Genomic DNA, 24,042 nt, shown 5'->3' on the forward strand with positions numbered 1-24,042 from the left:
ATCAGAGTTTTAAAGTCCAACGGCCAGCCGGAGGACTGGACGCGACCTTCCAGCACCAGCGCAGCCATCGCTTGCTCCCCGCTGCTCCTTTTCCCGAAGGCTGCCCCGGTGCGCGCGGGAAGCGGGCTGCGGGCCAGGCCAAGGCGTCTCCCCCCGGGCTGCTTCACGCCACCTCCCATCGCCGAGGCCCCTCACACAAACCCACGCTCATCCCCGGAGCTACTTGTCCTCCTTCAGGCCCACAAGGAGGGGGCACCCGGCCATGTACAAGGTGCGGGTTTGCTCCCACAAGGCGGCTGGCATATCCGAGGCAGCCCGACACGTACAGCAGTGTGCTGGCACGGGAGCGTGCCTGCCTGCGCAACGGGAGGAGGACCGTGCCGCGGGACCGCACCGCGGGACCCTCCAGGAGCTCCGCCACAGGCAGCGGGGTATAACAGCACATGCGTGAGCACATATGAAAAATCTGATAATGGGAGACATGAGGCAAATTAAAACTTCTCCGAGTCTTTGGATTACGATCGTACCCACATACTTATCATAAGTATTTTTAGTATTATGTTTCAATCTGACTTGGCCAACTGAGTACTGAGCCAGCAAAATAATCCACTAGTAACTGGATGGAGTCCAACTCAGGTCACACGGTGCCATTAAGAGCAGACAGCAATGGTGTTCTACTACTTTTGATCAGGACAAACTAATATCAGAATTTTAGAAGTGACAGTTTTACCTTCTAATTCACTATGGTATACTGAACTACCAAAAGGCATTCCACCTTGCCCAAAGTATCGCAAGATGATGATTTACCTGTCAAAGCTTCTTTGCTAACAGCTTTTATTTGTAGAAAAATTTCTTCTTTCAGGGCAGCCCAGTTTTGTAGATTACCAGACACAACCTCTTTAATACTGTCTAGTTCACTTCTAATGAAAGGAAATAACGAGAGCGCCTTGTTTAGAGTCGAGCAATGGTGTTCCAGTGTATTTCTGCAAAAGTCAGAGAAAAATAAAACCAGACATACATTGTAAAAGCAAATAAAGATATATAACAATCTTTTAATTATTTTAAACTTGATAACTACTTCTGTTATATCATATTTTATAGTACATTCAGTTACAATAATTTAGTATATGAAATATGTTTAATATTGAGTATATTTATACTCATTTCTCTCTTTTAAATGTTGATTTAAAACTTACATGTACAAATAAAACTGTACAGACAACTATACAATTACTTTTTATTGTTTGAGTAATGACAGCAATACAGTTTAAATGTTTGTATATCCAGGCTTACGCTGAATCCTTACAGACAATACATGTAAAAAATACTATATTGCTGCTGCATTACAAGTGCTTCTTACTTTAAGCATTAATTAATGTTTTCAAAGTTACGAAGAACTTATCCTGTTGCTAATAACATCAGTAATCAGTAGTGATATTTGCCAGTTACGTTTGCTAACACTACAGCATCTTACTATATTCTGGAAAACAAAGAAAAAACAAGATTGTTCTGAACATTCTCCTCATTCGCAGTATTCCTTCCGCCTGGGCCTGCTCCGCCGAACCCCGGACTGACCGCAGGCTTTCGCAGGAGGCACAGCTTCTGCACCTCTCTGCCGAAGGAGAGCGCTCTTACCTGAGCGCTTGGGACCGTTTATACGCAGCTTCCTTCTCTTCTTGGAAATAGCGCAAATCTTCTTTCACGTTTTTTAACTCATCTTGTTTGTTTTTCAGTTCCATTGTTAGTTTTTTTATTCTATATATGTAAATAAAATAATCAGAAAAGTGTTATTTGCACTACTGACCAATCTCCAATTTTGCTTCAGCTTTAAATTAAAAGCTTACTAAAAATATTTTTAAGGATGATGATTGCCTATTTTTCAACCTGAATTAACAGACCTTCAAATGGAGAGCCTCTAATCTTCAGCACACTGTATGAGACACTTTGTAGTAAATCTTTCAAAATAATACTCATAACATATTTGCAAAATAATATGGAAGTGTATGTGCAGTATCAGCTCATTTGTGATATATAAATATCTCTTAAGAATCCAGTGTTCATTCACAGTTGCAACACAGAACTACTCAGTTGCTTAAATTATATTCACTTTCTTACTAATACGTTTTAATCTAATTTTTTTTTAAACCTCAAAGGCATGAAAGAGCAAGTTTTATGAAAAAACACAGCTAATTTTATACATTTTCATTCTCAAATTAATAGTTATTAAAAATAACTATTTTTGAAAAATTACGACATTCCAACATATGGAGGAATCAAAGCCAAAATCAGTGTCTATCATTCATCCTCCCCAAACATACGCTGTTGTGCAAATCTCAGCGTAGAGTTCCACTGGGGCACTGATCTTAGGGGCTGCAGTACCTAAGGAGCAGGTACCTTGCTGCAGCGGGGCGATTCAAGGCATCCCAACGAGCTGCAGAGGTTCCATACAAAATCGCAAGCACGTGATTTACAGGGTAACAGAGCTCTTCCAGGCTGAAGGGGAAGTTGTCTCAAGCCAGCCAACAGGGAAAACGAAATATTTGGTTACGGTCCCCATAGTCCCCTCCCCCCTTTCACTCAGAGTGTTCATTTATTTCTTAAATCCAGTCACTTGCAAGAAAAAAAAAAAAAGAATCCGGATTAGTCACGAATCCAGATTAGTCACGAATCCAGATTAGTCATTTCCCTTTTCCTTTGCACTTGGTTTCACGTTCTGCTTCTCGAGCACTGGAACGACACTTTCACATTGCTGAGTTAAACAAAAGTGCTCAGCAAAAATAAATAAATAAATAAATAAATAAAAAGCAGCAAAACCAGAGTAAACATGGGTAAAATACACTTTCCATATTATTTTTGCCCCTGCTGCTTGACAGTGTTGCTTTAAAGAGCTGAAGGGAAAAATTTTACAAAAAGTGTTTCCACCAGACGTCACTTCTACATACTCAGTGAAAATGACACTGGTATCAAACTGGTCAAAAATGTTAAGTTAATAAAACCATTTTCCTATGTTTTTCTTAAGGAAGACTTAAGGACATAGTAGAAAGTTCCAAACCAGACCAAGGTTTTCATGTTCCCAGCTTGACTAATGACATGACAGAGAAAATACGCCTTTCTTTTTCTGAACTTCCGCCCTTCCTTTCAGCAACAACAAAACCAAAAACCGACCAACCAACCCACAACAACAGACTCGGGGCCCAGGGACCTGCCGGACACGGGACGGAGCTGCAGCGTCGGTGTCTGGGTGCCTGAGCCTCTTGACGAACGGCAGCAGGGTAGCGGGCTGCTGCCAGGGCTCGGCGGCTGGCCGGAGCCTCAGCAATGCCGGTGTCCCCCGACATCCCGCTAGGAAAGGAGCATGCTCCACTGAAACAGCTTTAAATTGCAGTGCAGGGGGCTATTCTGAGCATTTTATATTAAATCTGGCACCAAAAAAAAACCAAAAACAAAAAAAAAGATCATGAATCTGGGAGTGGGAAAGCAGTGCGCAGTTATCAGGACTCACGAATACACTGTGCATCCTCCCTCCTATTAAAAATGCAAATTAACGTTTGTCACACCTATGCTTCAATTATGCTTATTTAAATGAGACTGTAACACCATAAAAGCAGAGTATCTGTGGCAGGCCACAAAGCGAACAGAAGCAGATGATGCGCGCTCATGGTTACATCCGAGAGCGGAGCATTCACAACAGGATGCCCAACAGGCCTGGGGTGGGAAGAAACACCCTGCCCCGGCCAGCCCGAGCAGTCCTGCTCCCCAGGCGGCCGCTCTTGCCGCGCGTGGGCCACGCGGGCGCCGGGGCGGCTGCGGGCAGAGGCGCCCTCCTCGCCGGCTCCGCCGCCCGTCCTGCCCGGAAGACATGGGACGAAGCCAGCCGCCCCTCCGACGGTGCGGGGTACCGGTCCGGGGAACTTTCCCCACCCGTGGGATTTCCCGGGCTCTCGCCGCCTTGCTCTGCAGCCGGAGCGGCCGTGCGGCAGACGGCGCGGCTCGTTCCCGCACCGGCACACCGCGGCCTGCAGCTGGGCGCGTTCCCGCCAGCCCCAGGGAAGCCTGCGGAGACTCCTGCTAAGGGTGGCTGTGCGGGTGCATCGCTGACAGCGACACGCGGCTTCTTCAGAATCATTACATTTCTTTTTAGTTTTAAACATTTAAAAAAAAAGCTTAACGTCTATTAAAGGTGATATTTATTTACAGGCACATAAAAGTTTCAGCAAACTAGTTGCAGACGAATGACTAGCTGAACGACCTTAGTGTGCCCTCTCCGTTTTAATTGCTTTAAGCTTCCTTCAAGCGTGTGAAAAATGTCATTTTACAATAAGGCCAAGTTCCCACCAAGACAGCCTCTCCCCCGGCTGGCACTAGGAGCACGGGGTCAGCCGACGTGCTCGCCAGCGGCACGCCGCGGGCTGCGGAAGGGCAAACCCGGCGCGCACGGCAGCACCCTCCGAGCCCCCGCGCCGCCGGCCGGGCTGGGGCCTCCCCAGCACCGCGCAACAACCCGCTGCGCGACATTCTGCGGTACGCGAAAATGCGCTTCGATAACAACTACGGCACAAGAGGCGATTACCGCATCAGGGACAGAAGCGGCAATAAAGAAATGAATAACTACAAAGAAATAGAAGGTTATGTTTTACTAGAAAAATTGTTATAAAGGAAAACGATGGGAAAACAATTTTCTTTAGAGATTTTCCATGATGCTTTAGTGTGTCTCAGTATCCTGAAAGCATTCAGAAAAAAAGCAACTATTATTTAAATATTAAACAATACATTCAAAAGCTTTTACCATTCTCTGTTTCTTTAAAACGGTCACCCTGCCACAGGAATTCAAGACTGCTGAACAAGAAAATCATAATAAGGGTCAGAAGACAGAGGACACAGACTGCGCTAAAGAGCGCCAAGCAGTGTCCCACATGGTTCTGGTACATTCAAGGTTTACTTGAGATGCTTTCCCATGGGTTCACAAACATCCATCACATTTTGCTACACAGCAGGGGTCAACTGTACTAACATATAATGCAGTTATTTTTATCAACAGTGAAAATATGATTACCTCTGCTAAAGTTCATATTTCTGGCTCTTTCCTTCTGTTTACACTAAGCAGCAAATACACTTTCGCTCCCTAAGAGTAATGGCAGTTTCAATAAGTTCTCCCAAAGTAAAAAGACACACCAAAAAAACCCAACTATACATTTTTATAAATTTATTAGTACTTTGTATGCTCTTAGATCACTATGTTCTACAGGGTAAGAAAGTACTCGCTCATATGTCAAATTTGTTAAACACCTAAAACCTTAAGAATCACTATACTTTGAATTTGCTGTGTAGAATATAGATTTAAATCAAGTTTGGTGGTTTGGACTGTAGCTGCTCCAGCACTCCCAAGAGAGCCCCGAATTCGCGCCGTCTCCCTGAAGCCCTCCTGGGTGCCCATATGCCCCCAGCCAGCCGTGCCGAAACCCTGCGCAGGCCTACAAATCCCCCGCGCCGCCGCAGGAGGCAAAGCCTGCGTCTCTCTCGGCAGAGCGCCCGAGCCCCTGCGAAGATGCAGGCTCCGGGCTCATCTCCCCATCGCCAGCCCGTCCCAGCGCGGCGCCGGGGCAGCTACCTGCCTTGCACTGTCCTTGCGACGGCTCTGCGGAACCAGGGTCACCCCACGGGGGCCCCGAGGAGCCGAATATGCCACGGGTCTAGCAGAGGACCCACCTCTTCCCATCGCCGTTCAGGAAAGATTTCAAAGCACCATCCCACATCAGGATGATGGAAGGGCATAAACAGAGCAGCTGCAGAGTATAAGATACATCCGGAAAACCCGCCTGTGGTACTGTTTTATATAGCGCCTAGCACACGTGAGCCTCGATCTCTGTAACCGGGGCCTCCAGTACCGCCACGATTCACATCAGCATTAATTTAGTGAAAGTCACTGAACAGCTGCGTTTGCATCAGTTGCTTCGTACCCGCGTGCTGGAGGGAACAGCGGCCCCGGCAGAGGCGGCGGGGCCTCGGCAGCCGCCGGGCACCCGCGCGCCCACCCGCCGGCTCCTTCACACACACCCAACCTTCCGCCTCCGCTCGCAGGCCCAGCAAGGACAGCTGGCGGGTTTAAAGCACTGCTCTCTGCTTTCGGTTGCCTCCTTCGAACGTCTGCCCTATCGTACGCAATCTGACTTGCTTATCTTCCAAATACAGCTATAATAATGCAAAGAAACACACTTGAGATACTGGTCTTTCAGCAACTCAGGAGCTGTTCCCACAATTCTAATGAAATGATTGGAACCATACAGCAACAACAGACAATTAAATCTGATTATATGCCTGTGTTACATGCACAAAACCAATATCATATAGTATATTATTGCCATTTCACATTACAAGTTTTTTTTGCTATTAGCTTTAGATAGTCATTCTAATAGTTTCCTCTATCCATGAAAGTAAAACTACAATGATCTGTAACTTTTAAAAACTAGTCCCTTGCTAAGCTTTAAACGTCTGTTAGTATAATGCAAATGACTTTGTTTATTTACTGCTGACAATGAGCCAGTAAATAACATTTGAATCCACAAATATTTTACAAAGCTAGAGGGTGGTGGAAGCATTACATCAGAGTTTGCTTCAAATTTAAAAAGCAAAAGAAAATGATAATAATTTACAGTTAAAAAAAGCCCTAATATTAATGAGCATTAATTATTGTTATCAGATGGATCATCTATAATGCATTTGCAGCATAATGCGAACTTTAAAAATATCGGTCCTGATAAAGAAACTTGGATTTGTAGAGCTCTGTCAAAATCATAACTGATCACCTAGTAGTTAAAAAGTAAGTTGTTTGGGCTTAATTGTGATCACCGAAAAACTGATAGAACTGATTTAAAAAAAATTTTTTTTTCAGAGATACCTTGGTAAGAAAATTTATCCATAGCTACCTGCACAATTCTTTTGGAGGGACGGAGGGAAGACACTAAAATCTTTTTGACTGCATTGGGGAGCAGAATCAGACGGGTACCTCTGACTAATAGAGAAACGGCTGGCTAACATCTTAAGTGTCATGTAAATCCAGATCTTCTTTTGTAGATAATATATTGTGTTAACTATACCTCGAGGAACAAAATGCAGCAATTGTCAAACAATAACAAATCAAAACTTTTGGATCCATGGAAAACTGGATGCTAATTTGCTATTCTTATTCATTCCAGCATGGGCAGTACATGAAGATCTTTTGGTTTGAAAAAGAAACTGGCAAGTAAGCACAGACACATTTTCTTTCTCTTGCCGTTCTAAAGATTTGATACAATGCAGTTATCACAGAATTGCATCTGCATAAGGCAAAAGGAGATTATCGATGTCTTCTGGTCATTCACACATAAAAGAACAGGTGGACAAGTCAAGACAGTTGCACTCCGTCCACTGTCATCATCATAAAAAGGAGCAAAATAGACATTGTATTTGGGTGATATTTAACACAAAGGAAAGAAGTTCAACGGATCATTAAACATTGGAATTAAAACAGAACTGTGAGAACATAGTGATCTCATCCTCAGTCCTATATTTCACATGAACTGTGAAAATTAACGTCCTATCTTTGCAGCCAGAATACATTCTTCGTGAATATAGGAGGAAGTCTGCACAGTGCGGGAGATGAATTATAATGTTAACAGCTAGTGCTGACAGTGACAAGAATAGCATGAGAAAATAAAGAAGTAGCCAGAAGGGATTCTTGCCAGCAAACAAACATACTCATTGTCCTAAAGTAATGACAAGAGCAACTACCACATTTGCTCAAATACAAGATGTTGCATTTTCACAGATCTAAAACAATATCCATATCTTTGCACACTATATAGTATACAGCCCCTTTAAGTGTCCCAGTAGGACCCATTTTAGCCAAATGAGCAATTGCATCCATAGTTACCTGAAGTCAGCAGAAAGAGTCTGCACGGAGAAAGCTGGAGAATATGGTCAATGGAAAAAACTCTTTCACTACAGTATTTTCGGCTTCATGAAACTCTAGGACCTGCTCAAAGCCAATTCAAGTTGCTTGCTCATTTTCATTTCAGCATGTTTCATCCCTTTTAAAAGATAAGTTAGTATGCATCCCCTGTGCACTTCTTTCAGACAGCTCAAGTTGCAGAGTAAAGTAGAATTCAACACACAAAAAGCCAGAAAAATTTTAAGACTTAGTATGTGCTCATTCCCCAATGAGGAAAAAAATACCACATTTCCACATGCTGGGAAATGATCGGTGCAAAACACACGGCCTCACTGGACTCCACATCCGTGTGACACCTCTTACCGGGTTACTGTGTTTGTCTCTTTGAATCAGCTCCTTAGAGAACTCACCCGAGACTCGCACAGACCTTCTGTACTGTAACGAAGAACACTCATTTACTACCTTATGAATGGATTTCTTTTTAGGTATTGAATGATATACCAGTATCATTCTGAAAATACATTACGATGCTGCAGTGGTTATAACGTTTTGTTAATTAGTCATGCTTTCTAAAAGAGTGAAAAGATGAGCAAGTCTCCCAAGTCGTCCACATACGACAGTATGTGCTAAGAAGAACTGAGTGCATACCCTAAAGCATACCCTAAATATCTGAAACTTCTTTAAATTATTCATTTCTTACATAGCTGCTTATTTGCATCTGGAAACATCACTGATATTTTAAACAGATCTTTCATACCTTGTTCTTAGCTTAAAAATAGGAATAGTTCATCTAATTCTGACATTTCTTAATTAGTGACAATCTTCTGATTAAATTCCTTCCCATCACTCCACAACGACACTGCAAACATTAGATTTCTAACGAACAAAAAAAAGAAGCAAGTACATATCCACTGCACTTAGATTACTTAATGACTGGAGAACACTGATAAAAAGAAAACATTAAGGATAAAGGCAAAACCTGGAAGTATTGGAAAGTCCTCTATAAAGCATAAACTCCTTGAGGAAGGTCTGTTTATAGCTGAAGTAGACCTGAGATTCTCAGGATTTTAAAAGAAACAAGCATAAGAACATTTTATTAGGACTGTATAGAACACCTGGAGCAAATGAATCTTCAGTGGAATAGTTCAATCTCCAAAGCAACAAACTTCAAAAGACAAACTCCAATATTACCAAGGGCCATAAAACAAAAGACTTGTCTAATGAAGACCCAAACTTAAACAATATGCTGAGTTTTTTTTGCAGGGAAGGTAAGCGGGTGGAAAGGCGGTTATGCCTTTCCTGCTGCTATTAGTGCTGAAAAAACCCCATAACCAAGTTTCTCTAAGAGGTATCAACAGCTAGAAGTACTACATAAAAAATGAAAAATTTGAAGGCGCAAGGCAAAAAGAATAGTCCGCAGGGGATAATTTTAATACAGTGATCTACAGTGTTAAGATGTTTAGCCATGTGAACACCTTTCTAAACTCCATTAGCTAAATTAAGATAGAAAGATATTACAACAATTTATCTGGCTAGATAGTCTACAAAGGCAAAGAAAACTCTAAACATTTTTTAACGGACCGATTGGATTTAAACATGAATCTTCAAAAAGATACAAATGTTTAAGTTGTAGTACAGATGTAATCAAAACACAGTTTAGTTATATTAATAATCCACAGCAATATCTTTAAATAGCAAGTAGGTTTGCTGGAACGCAGCTCGAGATGCAGACCACAGCTCAGCGTGGCTGGCTGGGGGCTAGCGAGACCTCTCGAAGGGCTCGCGCTGAACTAGGACGTCGCAGCAGTGCTCCAGACCCGCGTCTCTCTTTCCTCTCAGTCCCAAGCTGCAGCGCCCCGTGGCAGAGGCAAACCGCCGGGCAGCGGGGCTGCGGAGCGCACGGCCCCCCCAGAGCCCGGGGCGCGTGTGCCGCACAGCGCGCCAGAACCGCGCCAGAACCATGCCGAAAGCTTCTTCAGAAGCGCAGAGCTGCGGATGCGCATTTGCCCTGAGCTGCAAGAACTATAACCTGCCTGCGTTAACCTCAGTGAATACGGACCACAAAATCTTTGTGCTTTTTCTGGCTTTAATAAACAAATTGCTTTATATTCTGACATTCTGAGCAGCTTTATCCATCCTCCCAGCCTTAAAGTCCAGGAAACAACTCACGCACTGGCAACTAATGAAATAATTTTTCCTAGCTACGTGTATTTTACTAAAAAGGCAAGTATAAAGATTGTTATAAAGTTTGCCATGATTTAGGTGAGCTCATGATTTTCCAAGGATCAGAATCAAATTGCTATCTCAAAATTGTAAAGAACAACCAGAAGCAAAGTTATCCAGGCTCACGAGGAACTGCTGCGTTGACTGCCTGCATAACACGGCTCACACTGCCTGTGAGCAGGGCTCACCCTGCTTCCCAAACCACGGTTTCCGTTACGCTCATTCTAAGAATGCTCGTGTATAAAAGGATATAATTTAACCACAAATTATTCTTAAAATCAAGGACAGAAAACAGAAGTCTTAACGTTGTCCTTTCAAAAACAAACAAAAAATAGCATCTCCTGGAAAACAACACTTACTTGTTTGAAACATAACAATGCATATGCTTATATACAAAAGAAGATTTATAAAATAAAGACATTTTCAATAATTATCAAGTAAAGTTGTTTACATGATTGCCTCTCATAGGGGAGCAAGAACTTTATTTTAAACTAAACACCCTTCCAAATACCGGATAAGTACAAACATGCAATATTCCAAGGTCCAACCCCCACCGTTTAGCGAAACGGAGCCCAGGTAAAAAAATACCTGACTAGCTTTGCTTTTTATGAGGTTTGACATCCTGCCCCCTTTCGTTTTCCTGTTCGTTTATTGGGAAGACCAGCGTCCAGCACGTTCTCGTCTGTCCAAATCTGGCTAGATACAATCGCAACCTTTAATCCATGCCGTACCCTTTCCGTGTACTCCACCTGAAACACCTTACTGTTGCTATTATATACAAAATTTGTTCAAGCCATCTCAGAGACTGCATAATACAATGTATTGACATTTTTCTTCAGAAAAACCACATATCCTGCTAACTTAAATATAAGGACAATAGCAAATAGTTTATGATAAACTTTCATGTATCCGTACCATGTACCATGGTATAGACTTTTTCTAAGGCTTGACTACTGCCCTGACCAAGCACACGGATTCCAAAGAAAACAAGCCATAAGATTTGCAATATTTCTAATGTGGAAAAGTATTTTCCTACCTAGTAAAGGGGAAAGTTTGTGTGATATTCTTCAGTGCTGAAGCTTCCATCTTTGCTTCTCAGACAGACAAAAAATGTGAAAAATGATATGGGCTCCTAGTCAGGAAGATGTATATTTATGACTTGTTTTATATTGGTGGAATAAACTGTACTTCGAACCATGTTCCCAAAATTCTTATGTCAGACATCTGGTAAAGATCACCAGTACATAGTACAAAGATATTGCTCAATCTATACAAATATCTTCTCAGGGTCCCAAGGAATCAGAATCAGTAGCTGGACCAAACGAGCCATTATAAATAGAGCTTTCTGGATCACCTAATCAAAGAGATTTTATAAAAAGACAAGTAAAGTTCAGAGCTAGAAGAGTCAGAAAGAAAATCATTTTAAAAATTACATATTTTTCCAAAAGTGGTCCAGTCTGATGACAGGCTATGACAGACAGAATTAAACACAAAAAAGAAATACTCGTATCTAGTATAGTCAGTTTTTGCATTCTGAAGTTATTCACTGTTTATCTGACTCTTTATCTTCTGTTACAGAGAGATGGCATCTGGTCATATTAGTTTAACGCAATAAAAAGTGTTTACTCCATAGGACATATTAGATCACAGTGCCCCTAAAGAATGCTGCTAGCTAAATATCTGCCACCCATATCAAACTATAATTAATGGCAAAACACCCACTATCTTTAGGTTAAAAGAGTATTTATTAGTGTGGGGAAAAAAAAAAATGCGTGTAGCATACTAGGTTAGGTTGCTTCAATCAGCAGTATACCCCCATGGAAATGATTTTAAACATATATAAACAGATGCAAAGTACCTTGGTAAGGTTGATTATTTTCATACACAAGCATCTAACATGAGGAGCTTGTAAGAGCTTAGAGGTCAGTTCTTCATTTCATTGTTCATTTCATCCAGTTTTGGCTCTTAGCAACTTTGACACTAACTCAACTCCACTTTATCACTAAACATTCAACAGACATATACTACTACAAGTTTAGACTTCACTAAGTCACGTAGCTGCTGTTGCTTTCTTAAACAATCAATCATGTTGTAAAAAAGAAAATTTATTTTAGGCAAATTCAACAGCAATGCATTTTCTATGGTATTAAATTTTCTCAATGTAGTAGGGAACTAACAAACTCAAGGTGTAGAACTCAAGAAAATGCAAAAAACCCCAAACCCACAAATACGGAAAAATAGGGTTCCCACAAGTTAAAATGTGAGGTCTACATTACTTTTAAGATTTTATTATTTATGGATAAAATTTCTAACATCTACACACATTACTCAGGAGCATAAGTCTCACGGTAGTCACTAACACATAACTCCTTCTGATAGATTTTGTAAAAGTTTTCAGGATTATATTTTAAAGGCCTCTGTGACACACGTCTCAGTAAGTGGTGTCTATATACCTCTTTAGGGATACTTCACACAAATTTTTGCTTCTTGTCACACTCACGTTACTCAGTACTACCATAGACTTAAAGATGCCTTTTAAAGGTATGTTAAAATTCTTATTTCAGAAGTTATGAGAATTGTCATAGTTTAGACTGCACATATAACATACACCTCCTTCGGCACCACAAGTTTTCAAAAGGCACTTCCAGAGAAAATCTGCTAACGAACTGAGCGCCAGGGACCCCAGGAATTTGCGGGAGTCCCACACGGAGAGGCAGCTAACGGTGCTTACACTGGCACCTCCAACGAAGGAGAGGAGCAAGCGCACAACAAAGTGCCTATTACTAACACCTTACATTGGCAACGGACCACAAACGCTCAGTCAGTCAAATAAAGGAGACGACAGCGTTTCAGCTAAACTAAGCCTAAATCCTTGCTCTGGCTGATGATAACTAGTATCTTATAAAAGAAAATCCAGCAGTTCTGGCTTCAGAGCCTAGCGCGGTCCCGCCTGCAGCGCCTGCCTTAGTCACCCGGTAAACTGCCTGGCGTTGCTGCGTCAAGTCTGCCGTAGCGCAACACCTCTTCAGGAACAGCTCTCATGGGCCTGTTACGGAATGGAAGTGATTTTAACATGGAATAAGTATCTTCCCACAAAATACAGCGTCCAACATAAGAATAAGACTTGAATAGCTAAATTGCATCAGTATAGTCTACTGCACGACGGTCAGCTCCCGCGGCTTTGACAAAGTCTCACGGGGTAAGCAGCTGATTTCCACGCACGCTGAAGCTCCCAGGTGGCTTTCAGGGTTAACCACAGGTACAAACAATAGCAATAGTCTAACCTTAAGGGAATATAAAAATGAAATAGACTCATCTAACAAGAAAGATTAAATTTCGCAGCCTTCCGAAGATGAAAAAAGGCACATTTGGCTGCTGATAAAAACTTGCAGTTTGGGAGGAATCATTTGCCAACCATGCAAGAACCAGGAGCAAGACAGTATGTTGATTAGTTAGTTTATGCCAAAGGCACTAGGTAACAGGAGAGGCCCAGGACAGTAAAGAGCAGAGGGGGAATATTTAGACAGGTTACTTAGCAAGGCACAACAGTTGATTTACAGCCTCAGTGAAAGCCTACTGAAAGTATTCCATTTGATTTCAGCAGGTTTTAAATCAAGCCAAGCCTTAGGGGAAAAAACGCAGAGATAAAGTTTTCATTAACTGTTTGAGCTTTGCTACAAAGAGTCAGCTAAATGGAAGTTTTAGTCTACCTCTGGCAAATGATTCTCAACAAGAAGAACGTGCTAACACAGTGAACACTGCCCCTCTAATTGCCACCCAGAGCCACCGAAGTAACGTGGAGCAAATGCACTCTTCAAAAACAGACTGCTAAACCACAGAAAACATTGACAAGTTGGGGGGCAGGGGGGGTCAGTTCACACGCAAAGCTCAAAATGAAAAAAAAATTGCAATATACGGTATGAGTATATTGTGTATGAGTAGGGTGATCCATTGTATACATAAGGGTTTTGTTCAACTTTGTGAGAACTTCTGTGTTTTAAAGTGAAGTTTTATTAAAAATATTACCAAACAAAAGTCTATTGCCAATAGTAGTTATGTTAAATTCTTACAGTATTTAAGTGATTCACAAAAAAATTTAAATGGATTATAAAGTGCTGCATCTATAGACAATCTATACATGTTTCTTCTTTAGCATTTCCAACACATTCAACTCCAATCCTTTGAGAGAGCACCTTAACGTCCAAAAATGCTAAATATTATCAGTTTAAATCAGTTGCTAATGCCTATGGGTCAATTATGCAAGAAACACCACAATTAGGAGTCTTTAGAAGCAAAATGATGACTGACCTGATATTTAAAATTACAATCTCATTCCTAAAAAGAGCTTCTGACAAACCATTTGATGCTGATGAGTGAGGAATTGCCAAGAAGCTTCTGATTCCACTGCTTATACCACATTATTCTTTCATTAGTCAACTCAAGCAATTGCATTTTTATAGTGGGTAATTAAATATACTTACTTTATAAATGTAAATATTAACATTCAGATTATAGTCCCACTGTAAATAATGAGTGGAATATAGCAATAGATTTCAAAGTAAGAGGATAGAAAATTAGGATACAGAAAAAAAACAGAGTATTCATGTTAAACCTGATTATAGATAGTAGAAGAATACAAGAGGAAAAACGGAAGAGCAGTTCTTCAGAACCTAAGGACTAGAAGAAGCCCAAACACTTGTATTTCTTTCACAGTAGAAAACAGTAGAAAAGATAAAATGTTTTGTTATGAAATCTGTTAAATTGTCATGGCATCATACAATGGCATAAAAGCAACAGAAGGTTAATTAGGAACTAGAGATATTGGTCCAGAAACTCTACAGCAACAAATAAGACAAAAAAAAAAAAAAAGACCCAAAATGCTAACAATGTCATAACATGTTCATATTGATTATAGCAAGTTCCATATCAGTCCAAGTTCTTTATACAGCATAAATAACCTCCAAGGATGGCCAAATCAAAACTATCATGCTCACCTGAAGCTTGGGGTTTAGACTGATGGCGTTCTAATTGTGGTGGCACAAAACTTAAGTCAACCGCGAGGTTTCGCCACCACGCTGATGTTCAGACTGCCTCAACAACACCACTCACAGTACTTAGCCGTGTATTTTAAAGCTAGTTTGGGTATATCTACCTTCATTACCTATACTGTAAACCCAGTGAACAGGAGAAGTATTAGAAATGATGAAAGCAAGGCAGAGAGAAGAAAAAGGCTATGAAACTCTCCTGTTATGCTTTGCTTTTCATGTCTTCCCCCAAATGAACTTTTATATTTGGTGCAGCAATCGGCAGTTTTGGGAGCCAAAGCTATGCTATAGGCCCATGCAAAGGACAGATATTTTGGAAGTATGACCTCGTGTCCTACGTTTAAAGTTATCATGTGGTGACAAACAAGCAGAAGACAAAAGCGGGCTTGCCTGTAAGTATTAGCGGAAAGAGCCCTAAATCAATAGTCCTCAGAGCCATATATACTGCAGTTCTTAAGAGCACAAAATTCCTCTTTTAGCTGGGACTTGCACATACCCATCAGTAAGTATTTGCAAGCCCCTGTTTCTGAGGAACAAAGCCATAAGCAGTGCCCGAGATTTTCATAACTATTTTAGTACTATATATTATCCTTTCAGATTGCGAAGTATAGGCTTCTCAGTGCAAGAGTTCTGATATTTCTTCATCATATTACTGCATCATTGTGAGCACAGCACAAACTTCAGAACTGTGAAAATCCTAACACTCTGAAGTTTCATTTAAATAATTATCATTCTGTAATAAAAATATTTGTAAGATGAAATACTTGATCATTTCCCCTTTGGGGGGGGAGGGAGGGGGGAGGAAAGGTGGAAATACCTCTGAAATACCTTCTAGTTTTTTTGTTAAATACATTGACTATAACTAAACTGTTCACAAATTCAAGATTTGCTTCTAGACAATACTTCAAAATATGATTTAAGTATTATGGTATATATGTTACACTTGACAAAAGACAGACAAAGCTTATTTGTTTTTTAACTTCTTTGGAATGAGACTAACTAGTACATAAACAGGAGAATAATATCAGACTAAGTAATATACTCTGACCTTTCCGTTTTTGACTGACTGTCAGCTCGACTGTGTTCAAGGTCTTGGCAAAGAGTCTGCAATTCTTCTTGAAGTCCTTTTTCCCGTTCTATACTTCCTTCATAAAATTTAATCTCCTTTTCCATTGCTTTTACCTTTTCTTCCATCACCTTAAATTCATGAAGTATCAAATAGCTGACTCCACAGTATTTACACACTGTCTCATCCCGGGACATCTAGAAAAAGATAAATGCATGTAAGAAACAAGTTGAACAAAAATAAAAGACTGAATGACTCTACATAATAATAATTCTGACTAGCTTAAATAGTTTACTGCTGTGCAGCACTTAGGATCAGAAGACAACATTACTTTATCAAGCAATAAACACAAAATTCTACATTAGAAAAATGAAATCAAGCTATAACAGCACTTCTGTTCACAGGAAACCTCACAAGATATCAGCTATGCAGTTTACTACATAGGAACTCCCACTGGAACTCTAAAAAAAATTAAAAAAAATTAAAAACCCTCTGAATTATGCTTTATATATTAATTTAAAATAAAAAGAATTGTTCTGTGTTTTACAAAATTATTTCCTTAATGAATATCTGATTGCTTGAGCCAACAAAAATGTAATTTACTATGTTTCTGATAACTCATATCCAATTAAATAGGCAAGCTGAAAAGTGGAAAGTGAATAGAGTGATGTGATCCAGCAATCTTCACAAAAATAATTCAAATGAGTAAGGGAATAATTATTGTCATGTAGTGTATATGGCACTTGAGGGCTGTGGAAAATATAACCAGTTTGCTAGGTATGAAGTATTCATCACAGATTCAAAAAAATAAAAATAAAAAAAATACAGTGTACATAATGTACATCTAACCAAAAGACCATTTCTTAAATTGAGAAATACATTTAAGTGATCAAATATTTGAGCAAAGCTTAATAAAAAGGAATAGATAGATGTGCTCTAGCTTTGACACGTACACACTGCTCAGTATATCAGTTATTCCTGTGTATTTTAATCCCTTTCACTTCCAGAAAAAAATTGCTTGGTTTACCAGTGATGCAGAACTGAACCTCGATGCACAAGAAACAGATCTATTTAGTAAAACTGGGCCTCACTTACATAACATTACTTGTCATTTAAAAGAATATTTATAAAGATACATACTTCTATTCAACAGTAAGTCCTTTTTGGAAGACACTACGTCATGTTATTCTTATTAACTAATATATTACTAGTACCCAAAGGGGCTGCATCCTGGGTTGGGTCTTATCAAGCCAGGCAGTATACAAACTTTAAAAACCAAATAATTGTTCTAAGAGTTCATGGTCTTCAGCTTTCTGTCTCATTTCCTAGGAAATGAAAGGAGGGAAGACCGTAAGAAAGCAATAATCATGACTGGCTACATGCACTACTCGGCCGTTTTGAAACTGGACGTTCAAGCAGGATAGGGATGATATTTGAAGCCATGCAGCTGGACAATATCACTTAAATAATACAAAGAGATGGCAGATGGGGGGAGCTGGACCACAAGAAATAATGAAAAGAAGGGGAACAAAACATGCTGCAGGCTGAGCAGCTAACCATGGGAGTCAGCTGAGCAGAAGATGACCAAATTTCCAAAGGACAGTACGATGAAGTATCAAAGCAACAGAAGGCTCTAAGAAGAGGAGGGATGGAGTAGGAGTACCAGGATTTGTAGAAAGACGTCCCTGAGAGTACATACGGACTGGCTTTTCCGTCTGCCCTCTGGCCCAAGCTGATCAGACAAAAGCCTACGCCAGTGACGGGGAGTTGCAGGACATGACAAAGGAGATGAGCTCAAACTCCATTTCTCCCTTTTTTTGCTCCTTTCATGACGCTATTTCAAGCGCACCTATACCAACATAATGTGCTGTGCCTTGTATTATAGGAACGACACCGAGTAGATAAACTAGTGAGACCTACCCGAGAAGGTGTGACACTTCAGCGTGGCACATGTAAGCACCTCCTTATCAGTGCAGATCTCAGACTGTGCCAGGTTCTTGAATCACAGCAGAAATACATTTGAGAGGAGATGGTTAGACTCAAGATTAGATTAGAGGCCAGTCACAATACAGCTAAAGAGACAAGCTCAAAGCAACAAATATAAGAAGTTTTGGGTAAGCTTGGAGACATGAAAGATGTAAAACAGGTGGCAGCTGAAAGAGTAGTTAATGTGTTTGTGTATCGAGCTTCAAACATGCTTTTGCCTTTCTTGCAATTATCAACAGTTTTAAGGATTTTAACAATGATTTATGAAAACCAAAAAGCTGCAAAACTGCAAACAGGTTAGGTTAAAGAATATATAAATATCTTGTGTTACAGAAAAAAAAAGTATTTTGAACCATTGGGATGATTTGAAAGAAATCATGCTTAGATGAAAGAGAACAGCATTTCAAAAAATTATCAAATATTCATTATTTCATGATTCAATAACCTTCAGCACTTTAAATATAGCTTGATAAAAATGATATTTCAGGATGCCCTGGAACTACCAGGCCAAACTTTATTTTCCGATTTCTTAGTTTTGCCCCAATATAAAATAACCCTAGTTACAGTTGCTCTGAATGAACTGAAAATTCAAGTTTATTTTTCCTGGCAGTTACAAACTGTGCTTGGAAATATGAAACTGTTATTCAGAATAAATACCATAAAGTTCCAAAGCACTAAAATTACTATATTGAAAAAGGACAAAATGAGCTGTTATAAGGAGGGCAGGAGAGGGGCTCTTATCCCAATAAGAACATTGTGCTCTCTTGCAGCAACACTTCTGTCTTTCAAATAAACAGTCATAGAAATATCACTGGGTACCAGGAAAAAAAACAACCAAGGGTCTGAAATGAAAATGTTTTATGCAAGCACTAAAACCTTTTAACTTTCAAAATGCACTTAGCTCTTTCAATTTTGTCACTGAACTTAAAAATAAAATTGTAGAACAATAAATCATTTCCACCTGGACTTAATGGGAATGGTCCCATTCTCCTTCCCATCCACTCCCCTCAATATCCCTAGGAAACTAGTTCTATAAACTATTGCATAGTACATTACTTAAAACATTAACTATTCAAGAGCTGGTGTCCGAATCATCATGAGAAGGGAGGATTCATCAGTGAGATTGCAATTAATTTTGGAATGGATCCTGCTAATTTCTTTGCTTCCCCAACACTTTTAAAACTCACCTAACAGGATTGGCATCTTGAAAAGAAATTTTTTTCAAACAGAGAATGACATAAATAGTGTGAAAAACAACTATAGTTGCCTTTCTCAATTAAGTATATAACATTAAACCATTCTTGATATGGCTATGTTTGGTTTGATTTTTTTTTTTTTTTAAACAAGACTGATAAGGTGACCTCAAGTTTTAAATTTGAATATAAGGAGAAATATATATACTTCTATCTTGGAAAAACTCCTCATTAGTTGTTACTGAAGTTGCAAACCTGAAAACACAGAATACTCTTCTGTGAAGGATTATAACGAACTATAAGAAAATGAAATCCAAACAGGCTGCAGATGTATTTGACATCTGATAAGGTATATCTGAATCAATCATCAAAAAAACATTCATTTTCAAAACTGAAATACTTCATGGTAGAAGGTCAAACACTTGAGCTGTTATTTACACAGTCCTTGTTTTGTAAATGTTATTTACAAAATTCTACTGATTTTGTTAAAAACTAGACAACAAGGTTTTTTCCACTAAAATGGGTTTCTGCTTTCCTGATTTGGGGTACAAGCAACACTGTTCTAACCTAAATGAGGAGGGTGCAGCAGCAGTGCCACGCAGAAGAGGCAACTGGAGTCTGACGGCGTAAAGGAGGAGGGAAGGCGAGAGGTGCACTGGGGAGGACCAAGCTGAAAGTAAATAGCTTCAAAGAGCAAGGCCTGGACTGAGACGAATAAGGGACTCACTAATCTGAATTTTCATCCTAAATCCAAGATTGCTCTCTTATGTCCACAGTGACCAAATCATAGCTTTCGGAAAAATGAGACTTTCTCCATTATTTAATTTTCACTGCCACCACCAGAGTTCTCCCCACTGACACATGAAACATCCCCTGAAGTTTGTGAGCTGAGTGGACAAGTTCTCAGAAGTTGCTGTACTGCACACAGGCAGTTAGAGAGAAACGCAGTCAGGACGCACATGGATTCTCAGTTCCCTCAGCCACGATAAACACAAAGCCTTCCTATGGCTGCCCCAATTTAAAGGTCAGAGCCGGAAAGCATGTTACTAGATTGGAAGATTGCTTGCAAATTGAATGTTTGGGGGGTTTAAGCATTGCTTCTCCTGGAGACTGTGCTATGTATTACTTTATCTACGTGTGTCTTTCTCCATTGTCATCCTTCAATAATTTGTGAACCAGAATGTTTGGCCAGTTATAACCAAATCTGACAGCGAGGGCAGAAATATTTAACTTTCTGAAAGTGTTAGGTAACCAGGCAGGGAAAAAGGACTTTACAAGTCCCCTACTGAGGAAAACTTGGCAGTGTGAGCACAGTCCTTATTAAATATCAGGCAATCTATATAGGAGAGCGCCTTGTAAATGGTCTCTCCAGGAGAAAAGATACCATTAGAGCTTGCATCTTAGACACCAAATGATCAACCATTAGATGCAAATCTGTAGGAAACAAATTTTCATGAGTTCCTCTGCTTACAGAGCTACTTCTTATGGAACAGTATTATCACTGAATTACCTTAAGAGTACGTACTACAGACACAGTGATTCATGTTTTAGGTTTCCATATTTCATGGTTCACATTTGGTCAAAAGGCTGTTGACATCTTCTCAAAAGCAAAACAGGAAAAATTCATGGAAAAAACACAGTTTGGAAGGAATAGAAAGAGAAGAGATCAGAGTTGTAACTAGAAAGGGGCTGTGTATACCCTCAGAAATCAGAATAAGCAGTGAATAGAAAAAAAATCAATTAGGAATTTAAAAAACAGACGGTATTTTAGCATTATATTTTTGGTCAGCCTAGACAAGGAAACTCGGGGCAAACAAGACATGAAAAGACTACATAAAGAGATACTAAAAAAAAATTGCTATTTGAGTTAGCACGACAGTACTGCATGCATGACAAGAACATAAACAGAAAAACAAAGACAAATTCACTGAGGACAAAGTGTTTAAGCTAGAAATATATTTGATCCATAAGGTTTTTAGCTACAATTCTGATATACATTACAGCAGATGCTAGCGAGGCAGGACACGAGCTATACTGGGAACAAATCATATCTAAAGGTAGTATTTCTAGCTATGACATTCCAGCAGCTGTTCCACTACAGCATCTGTGGGAGTAGTTTCAACTCAGAGCTGTGTTCGTTTTTGGAAGAACTAACATTATTCCATAGTTACATAGATTTCTTTAGCTACCAAGGGCAAGTGGAGAACTGAGCCAAGATGGATAGTCACTCGAATTACATCTGTCTGACTCAATACCGTAAGCATCTGCAAAGCATAAGGGAAAGGAAGACTTTGCCGGTCTGGCCCATTTTTAGCCTTTTGAATAACAAGCTTCTCTTCAAGCTCCTGAAATGACAAGATAGGAATTTATACCATTTCTACTTGACTGAATAACTGTAGGGAGCATAGACTTGGGCACTGCTACTCCTCCGATATTTCAGATTCCACTGGCAAAAATTATAACCTTACAAAATAAAGAGCTAAATTCTTGTTGAAAGAAGAGAAATCTACCTACTCACTTAGAAGTGCCTTGATGTTTCAATGTCCAGCATATGGATCACTGATACCAAAATTGTCAGTTATGAAAAGCTAATAAACAGACACCACTCTTAAAAGCCAGAACCTAAGTCCTCAGTTAATGAGATTCTTTAAAGCTTTGAATATGTTTCTAGTGCCAGTGAAATTAAACTTAGAGCCATGAGCACAGATGTGCCCCTTGCACGTTACTTTTACTGTGCAGGGAAGGGAGAGGTAGAGGGAACTGCAGCATTCACCATCCTTCTTGTATCACCCGGTGCTACTCAGACACACAGGACAGGGACAGCTCTCGCTCCCTCCCACCCCTGCTCTGCCAGGACTGCGTCTGCTTTAGGAAGGGCTGCCCAAACACCTAGAAACAGTATGTGTCCAAACCACACTTGTAGCAAAACAATACCTGAAACAGTACCCAACACCTAAAACCCACCAAAGTAAAACATCATTAAGCTGCAGCTGGGAGCTGTTAAATTATTTTTGTATACTGATTGTTTTATTCTATCTCCAACTTGATTCTACTTTATTATCTGACGCTACTTTCTTCTCCTTTCACCCCTTCTCCACGATATTACTGTCATTTCTCTCATGCTACTTTTCTCCCTCCTAACGAATTAGACTATCCCTATTTTACACACACACACACACAAAATTGTTACTTGAGCCACGTAATTCATATTCCAGGAAGAAAGTGGAGTATTCTGCTATACATGCAAAGCTGAAGAGTTTTTTGATGGAAATTGATCTAGTTCTGCATTCAAAGAAAAATTTTAGAAGAGTACCAGCATTTCTAAGGAAGCTTCACTTCTCTTTTTCCTTTCCAAGTTTATTGTGAGTCAATTCTTCAGTCAGCATCTAGTCAGAAAGTAACTAGCAGGTTGTCATGCTAAACCATGGTGCATACATAATTATTTGCTCAACTTCTATAAAATACGAATTGCAAAATAAAAATCACAGTACTTGCTTTGAATATACACACACACATACATATATATATGGTAGAAATAGGCTTGTAGTGAAAACAGAATGTCCCATTCTCGAAAGTTTAATTCAGAACATGCCCTGAAGTAATCAGTTTGTCACAACAGGAAATAATACTCCAATTTCAGTTAACTAACTTTTTCTGCCTGTAAGGCAGACAAATGAATCATAAAAGACCATGCTGCACTGCTAGTAACTGCACACACTAACACAAGCCCTGCAGACATCTAGCACGTGTCCAACATGCCACACGGACCTTACTGGCACTCATGAGCTCTTCCAGGATGTGTGATAGCGTACTGCAGTTCTCCAGTGCAAGACAGAGCTGAGAATTCCTGCAAACTGAACCACGGTGTATTGCAACAAAACGTGATGCCTGCACAGACAGAAGATAATTTCGCCCATCATTAACCCTATCTTTGTTTGCCTGACAATACTGAGTTTTGGCATCTGTAGGTGCAACCATTGGGAAAGTTCCTCCTAGCTACAAACCAACTGCTTGTGATGCAAAGAGATTGTTATCCCCGAAACCCTAACCATATACTTGGATGGTGGCTGCAGAGAGGATTCAGAAAAGCTCATGAATATGGTGAACACAGCCCTAGCTTTATGAGTATAACAAGAGATCAAAATGTTTTGCTGCCCTAGGTGACCACCAGTGACTCCAAAATTTTCACACAAAGAACTGGAGTAAGATTATCTGAGTTCAGAAAATCTGCTTTCACAAATCCCCTGACACCCCAATACACAGCGGTGACAAACTAGGCTACTGTTACTATCTGGAAACAGATTATCCCAAACCTACTATAGGTCAATGGCTAACCAGTTTGGCACTGAGAGCTATCCACTTCTAAGCTGTAAAATGTGGGCTCACACCAAAAATAACCAGAAATTTTCTAACATTTCCAAAGCTCATTGCAGCCACTGAGGATATTCACATAGCCAGAGCTCAACAAAAGCAAAATGTTAAAAATCCTATAGCTAAGTTCTGAAAATCTCAGTGAAAACAGGAGCAACCCATGAACACTGTCTCGAGAAACATTCATAAGGTACAAGACAGTAAGACTGAGATCTCCTGCCATTCTGCATG

The 24,042-nt window shown here is 40.0% G+C and overlaps 1 protein-coding gene across 2 annotated transcripts in view; it reads right to left on the reverse strand.

Annotated features, from left to right (window-relative positions):
• The window catches only part of LEKR1 (leucine, glutamate and lysine rich 1), a 54,936-nt gene extending 38,405 nt beyond the window's left edge, over nt 1-16,531 (reverse strand). For both annotated transcript variants that reach the window (XM_026057814.1, XM_026057812.1), the window contains exons 1-3: nt 16,244-16,531; nt 1,636-1,755; nt 808-983 (exon numbers count right to left, since the gene is read on the reverse strand). In XM_026057814.1, coding sequence (XP_025913599.1) covers nt 808-983; nt 1,636-1,755; nt 16,244-16,458 — 511 coding nt within the window. In that variant the 5' untranslated portion in view covers nt 16,459-16,531. The remainder of the gene's footprint in view (nt 1-807; nt 984-1,635; nt 1,756-16,243) is intronic.
• Between the last annotated feature and the right edge of the window lie 7,511 nt (nt 16,532-24,042).

Source organism: Apteryx rowi, unplaced genomic scaffold, assembly GCF_003343035.1.
Source record: "Apteryx rowi isolate R43461 unplaced genomic scaffold, aptRow1 scaffold_140, whole genome shotgun sequence".
NCBI lineage: Eukaryota > Metazoa > Chordata > Aves > Apterygiformes > Apterygidae > Apteryx > Apteryx rowi.